The sequence below is a fragment of the Coptis chinensis genome, chromosome 9 (genome assembly GCF_015680905.1).
Source record: "Coptis chinensis isolate HL-2020 chromosome 9, ASM1568090v1, whole genome shotgun sequence".
In the NCBI taxonomy this organism is placed as follows: Eukaryota; Viridiplantae; Streptophyta; class Magnoliopsida; order Ranunculales; family Ranunculaceae; genus Coptis; species Coptis chinensis.
The window spans coordinates 56733165-56739375 of NC_141464.1; the positions used below are offsets into that span (position 1 = coordinate 56733165).

At 36.5% G+C, this 6211-nt stretch overlaps 2 protein-coding genes across 2 annotated transcripts; one reads left to right on the top strand and one right to left on the bottom strand.

Moving 5' to 3' along the window:
* The first annotated feature begins 1418 nt into the window (after positions 1 to 1418).
* On the top strand, positions 1419 to 2599 carry LOC147476870 (RING-H2 finger protein ATL40-like). The gene has a single exon (XM_086584483.1). The coding sequence runs from the start codon at positions 1547 to 1549 to the stop codon at positions 2285 to 2287; it is 741 nt and encodes a 246-aa protein (XP_086440609.1). The 5' UTR covers positions 1419 to 1546; the 3' UTR covers positions 2288 to 2599.
* A 1289-nt stretch (positions 2600 to 3888) lies between these two features.
* LOC147476871 (PLASMODESMATA CALLOSE-BINDING PROTEIN 5-like) lies at positions 3889 to 5483 on the bottom strand. Its single transcript, XM_086583101.1, has 3 exons — positions 4865 to 5483; positions 4737 to 4764; positions 3889 to 4240 (listed from the first exon to the last, which is right to left on the bottom strand). Exons 1-3 carry the CDS (start codon positions 5235 to 5237, stop codon positions 4102 to 4104), a joined length of 540 nt encoding a protein of 179 aa, XP_086439227.1. The 5' UTR covers positions 5238 to 5483; the 3' UTR covers positions 3889 to 4101.
* Between the last annotated feature and the right edge of the window lie 728 nt (positions 5484 to 6211).

Consider the following 6211-nt stretch of genomic DNA (forward strand, 5'->3'; position numbering starts at 1 on the left):
CATCCGCATCCGAATCTGACGGATATGTGATAATGGTATTCGAATTCGAATCCGATATCCGATTACAAAATACAAAATCAGTAGGAAACACCCAACCTGTTAAAGAGATTTTGCAGAAATACCACAACCAAAACTCAAACAAAGAAATACCCAAATCAATATTCAACCTAATTATTCAAAAAACAAAACACCCAAATCAATATTCACAATTAAAAAAAAAATAACTTCTAGTAAAACTAGTATGAAATTGAAGATCTTTAAAGTAGCAATAATTGAAGATCAAGCTGATTTTGAAATTTTCGAGATAATGACTCAGTGGAGGGTTTGAGACTTTGAGTGCAGTGAGTTGCTAGAGAGAGAGAAACCCCAGATTGCAAAAATCGGTAAAAAAATTAACCCTGAAGTGAGAGAGAAAACGAGTCAAATGTTTGAGTGGATCTTAGTTAGGCTTAGTGGGAAAAACCCAAGCCCAACCAATTGTTAACAAATGAGTATGGCCTTTACCAATTAGTATTGCGTTAGGAACAATAAACCATATGTAATACAATTATATAAGTAATCGGATCGGATATTATCCGACGGATATAAGTAGAATCCGTATCCGTATCCGAAACCGTTTTGGATAGGAAAAATTATCCGAATTCGAATCCGATATCCAAAATTTTCGGATAATATCCAATTTTTCGAATACGAATACAAATCGGATTCGGATTTTTGGATATCCTTCTGCATCCATAAGCATATGAGAGGCAAACGAGTCTTAGTGAGTGAATGATAGGTGGGCTTACTTGGGTCAGTTGGGCCTTTAGAATTTCACTTAAGTTTGGGGGGCTACCGATTCCGATTCATTTTATTATATGAAAGTCTGAAGTCATTGCTATCATGAAGTAGAAGTATTAACGAGTGTGATAGAAACTTTAAATTATGCTACATCATTTTATTTAGCAGCATACTATTGTTTTTCTTCTTCTCTGTCTCACAGCATCTTAACGTCAGGTGACCGAATAGTAGGTGTCCAACCTGAAACCACCAGCGAACCAAATGTTGAACTTCTGGTCAGCTTAATGCTCTATCAAACATATTATTCACCTTGACAATTTAGAGAAAATGATTTTTAATGTTTTAGTTATAACAAAGGATGAATGGACGATACCCTATTTCTTTGAAATTTCGATTAAATTGAGTCACGACTTATTTTTCTCCATTCTCTGTGTGGAATATTTGGTGTAGTGATTCCGTGAAAAGTTGTACATTATATTGGGAATTTGGTATGAACATTGTTATTTCAGTCAACTAAAAGATGAGCAAAGTCTCAGGTCAATCTGTTGATATTGCGACTTATTAAACGTTGGCCATATTTTTCTACTTCTTTGAAAACTAAACGGCGCACGCAGTCGACATATGGACCATAGAAAAAAGTTTAACAAAACCATATAAATTGTAATGAACCACACTTATCTCCCCATTAGCCTTCCCATAGCAAATACTAGAGATTGAATTGGTTTCAGAGAGCAAGCAACTTCTTTTATAGGTCCACAACGTAGTCATGAGCAGCTTCGACGACGCTGATAACTCAATTTCCGATGATCATTATCGCCGCAGATATCGATATAGCCTTAACAGCAGAATCATGCTTACAGCAATTGTTTGCTTATTTTTCGTGGTCGTAGTCATTGTCATGCTCCACATATATGCAAGATGTGTTCTCAAACGTCAAGCAAGACGCCGTGAAGCTCTTCGTCAATTAGGTCTTAGCACCACAGCTGCACATGTGCACACCAATGAGCAACCAAGAAGAGGACTTGATGCTGCAGTGATTGCCACCCTACCCTTATTTGTTTATAAAGGAGCAGAAGAAATTAAGGACAGACATATCGAGTGCGCGGTGTGTTTAAGTAATTTAGAGGATGAAGAAATGGCTAGACTTCTTCCTAACTGCAAGCACACATTTCATTCACAGTGCATTGATACATGGTTGAGAGTGCACTCCACGTGCCCCATTTGTCGCACTGAAGCAGAGCCAAGAACCCAACCTGAGTCTATTGAGTTGGCTGTGGTTGTTCCAGGACTTCCAGCCATGGCTACCGCTCCACCAGTCGATGCAATAAACCCTACTTTACCACGTTTTGAGGGTACATCAGACGGTGCACTAGGACAGTCTTCAAAACTAGGAGGATCAAGTTCACGACTAAGTTCTTTTAGGAGGATACTTAGTAGGGAGAAATCAGATAGAAGACTACAACCAAATGAGCAAACTGATTGCGCAAGAGATTTAGAGAGGCAGTAATTTTGGCATTTTTTTTTTTTTTTTTCGTTTGTCTCTAAATTTTGTTAAATCGTACATGATACATTCACACTGGAAGTCTGGAACAGAAATGCTCTTGCATGTACAAACTGGTTCTGTTTCTCACTTTCTCGCTTCGCGCCATGTTTAATAGCGAATGATTTATGGGACTTAAGTGACCCTTTCTGATAGTATTCCTAAAAATACTTCCAGCACTGTTGACAATCGGGCCTTTGATATTTTTGTTCTTATTGTTATATATTACCAAAAGTGTTTTTTGGCTAATTTCTGATGAAAATTTAATTATTCTGACAACGGTTAGTGTTCAATGTATCTCGACAATAGTTTGTCATGTACTCATCTGTTGATTTTGTAGATAGATATATGGTGCTAATTATTAAACGATTAGTCAATAATAGTATGTAAAAGTAGGTGGTAAGTATATATTTTAATTTGAGATTGTTGAAGTTTCTTGTTTTCGTTTTAATTTTCAATTGTAGAATATGTTACACACGGATTCTAATTGACATTGTTTAAGCACAAGTAAAAATATGCTTACACGTTCACGCAGAAACAGTTGATTAAAGTGTTTATTAATTCATATATATTGTCGACGTCAACAGTTTTCAATAGTGAATATGCAACGCTCTAGTGCATTTCCTGCTCGTAGACCTCGTCAATATTCAATAGTTTCAGGCCATCCGCAGAACAGAGTTTTTAAGGGGGAAAATCCATACAGGAACAATGCAACTCTTCAAAGTTTAAACGGATTGCTTTACAATATCAACAGCTAGCAATAGTATTTGGAACACAATGCCTACCATTACTTGGAAATGGTATATTGATATTGAAGGAAAATGTAGTATCCGAAGTCAATTTACAACTTAGATTTAGTGCTACCTAAGTTGCTTCTTTTTCCGTCCAAAGTCCAAACAACTGTTTTCCTTCAGGTGTTTGTGATTGGTGTTTATCCACATTTCTCAAGTCTTAGAATGATGGATTCTAAAGCCCAAAAGTCAAAAGTCAGCTTCTTCTTTGATTGCAGGCTTATTTGTGAACACGGCAGGTAAATTTCGTTAGTCATATATCTGGAATCTGGATATATCTAAAGTTTAATGCATTTTCCCATTTCGTTAAAAACAGTCTCACTCACGCACGGTTCTACAAACTTCCTTTCGAAAAAAGTAAACGTTGAAAACACAGAAAACTTCTTCTCTTGTAACATTGACAAAGAGAAACACCAAAATTAACGGGTGATATCATCTGAGACGACTTTGAGGCAGACGGGTATGCAAAAGAAAAAAAGGAAACTTGAGATAAAAGCATAAAACTGCATGTACTCGACCCCCGAACGGCAGCACTTGGGTTTGGGACCTTGGGTTATAAGTAGGATGTTCGTTTGTAATAGCACTGGCCACCTTAGCACTAGTGGGAAGCCAATGGATATTTAGTGGGGAAAGTATTGGAGATATATGGGACTGGTCTGGCCATCAGGGGCCATAGATAATTGGAAGCGATAACTCCATCGAAGTTTAGATGATATTTTCTAAACACATCAACTAAAACCGCAAAACCTAACCCTCACTACTCCCTGAGGCACAATAAAATCGAAAACTTCCTATACCAATTGTATAAGCTGAAGTATCCAATTAACAGTCTGTCAATAACTATTCAAAATCCATACAATTGAAACTACAGGGGTGTTCATGCACCCGTTTTCACATAACTAATCAAGTATTGGTGAAATAAGGAGATGAAAAAGAGTGATATCTGCCTATCTTGGTATCAAGACTTGTACAGTAAATTTCCAGATTCCATTACAAAACCAGCGCAGCAATTAAGAAGGAAACAGTAGTGACTGAAGCCCGAGCCCACCAGCCAGTAATCTCGCCACCACTTGTATCATCTCTACTGGGTCCATTTGCAACAATGCTACCATTGACCACATTGTTAGTACTGCCAAAAACACCAAAATCACCAATCAAAGACCACACGACCCACAAGGCCACAATGACAAGCAATTCATTAAAAGTGCTGCAACTGTACAACTTTCATTAACATTAAATTCGACATAATAATGGCAATCAATAAAATTTGTGTTTTCTCCTCTGAAAGACAAAAACCCACTTAATTCATGTGCTTAAAAAATGTCGTAAGATTAAAACAACAAAAAATTACTTCAATGAATTTTTCTTATTATTTTTAAAGAATAAAAACATTTCCAAAGAAAAATCATACAAAGGAGTAGGGGTCGGGGCACAGGTAATCTTGTCGAGTGGTAAATTGGTAGTACACAAGGAATGGCTCGCAGGTTGTTTATAATGGGCCTTGTCGGCCCATATTGCAATACTAGTACTAGCGAGCCAGAAACTAGCCGAAGTCCCATTTGAACTGGAGTAGCTAATTAAAATTGTTAAACAGTCTTAATAAACTTCATAAGCAAAAGACTGACCTGTATAGAAATTTGCAATTGTCATGACCTGAAAAATGTAACAAATCACAGAAATTAGTACTTGCAAATAAACAACACTTAATCTCTCTAAACAAAAACTGTAGTTTAAAATAAAAGAACTTCCTAACTTGGATCTATATCAGACAATGCAGCAGCACCACCAAAATTGCAACTCTCTTCAGTTCTACCATTTTTAGTGTAGTAATCATTGAAAGCATAGGAAGCAGTAGACTGAAAATTATTAGGATCATAACAAGGCCCAGTAGACTGAATAGGCCCACAATCAGTACCACCATGTCCACAAGCCCATTCTATAGCTTGTTGCAAAGTAACATCATCTGCGTTGTTCTTAGCTACACACCATACTTTCTGAACTCCAGAACTTCCATCATCACTAGCTTTAATATTGGTTTCTGAAGAAGCTAAAGTGAAGTAGTGAAGTGGGGTTGTGGCTAAAATGAAGATAAATATGTATAATGAAGTGAAATGAGTGATGCCCATTTGATTTCAGAGGTCTTTGGTTAGGGGAGAAATAAAGCTGTTTTGAAGATGTCTTGATGTAAGAGAAATGGTAATGTTACCGTTGCAAGAAGAGATCTAGCAAGTTGTGGGAACAGGGGAGAGTACAGAGCGAAGAGTGTAAGCTTGGTTCAGAAAGCCCAGCGGCCCATGAGTTGGCATGAGGGAACTGTTTCTTGTCCTTTTATACTGACTGGTTTAAATGTAGTACTTTTGGCTTAAGGAATAAGAACATCAAAATTTGTGTTAGTTATTGTTACCTCCTACCAAGGCCCAAAATATCGAATTCAATGAATATTTCGGTATACCTAAAAATCGATATATCAAAATTTGTGTTATTCATATTTTTTTGTGACCAGTCCAAACTATCTAAAATATCATAAATATTAAAAATATCGGTCAAAAAATATTGTAAAATATCAAAAATATTGTAAATATCGGATATTTATATTAAAAAATAGTCAAAAAGTCAAACGATATATATCGTAAATATCGCATATATCGGTTATATCGGCGATATAAAGTTTTATATCGGAAATTCTGATATATATCGAGAAAAAAATATTCAATATTTGGTGGATATATATCGGATATATCGATATCGGTGTACCAAAAAAACGCGATATATCGAATATATCGGCGATATTTTGGGCCTTGCCTTTACTAGATGAGGAGAAAAACTTCGGTCCTACGCGCTTAGGACCAAAGTGCGTCCAAAGCGGCTGAGAACCACATATTTGGTATCCACATCAGCATTTTCACACAAAAAGTCTTGAAAAAAATTTAAAAAAAAACAAAAATACCAAATGTGTGGTCCTCAACCGCTTTGGACACACTTCGGTCCTAAGCGCTGAGGACCGAAGTCTTCTCCCTATATGAGCTAGTTAGGATTTTCCCATCTAGAGAAATCTTAATTGGGTTATCTAATTGGGGGAGTAATACTAGTTAACTCTTAA

What these genes read in the sequence shown, in the direction of transcription:
- LOC147476870 (XM_086584483.1), top strand. Translation starts at nt 1,547, where the DNA reads ATGAGCAGCTTCGACGACGCTGATAACTCAATTTCCGATGATCATTAT.
- LOC147476871 (XM_086583101.1), bottom strand. Translation starts at nt 5,237, where the DNA reads ATGGGCATCACTCATTTCACTTCATTATACATATTTATCTTCATTTTA. An exon ending in ATTGTCTGATATAGATCCAA is followed by an intron (nt 4,765 to 4,864) that starts GTTAGGAAGTTC and finishes TACATTTTTCAG; the next exon opens with GTCATGACAATTGCAAATTT. An exon ending in AATTGCAAATTTCTATACAG is followed by an intron (nt 4,241 to 4,736) that starts GTCAGTCTTTTG and finishes TGTTTTTGGCAG; the next exon opens with TACTAACAATGTGGTCAATG.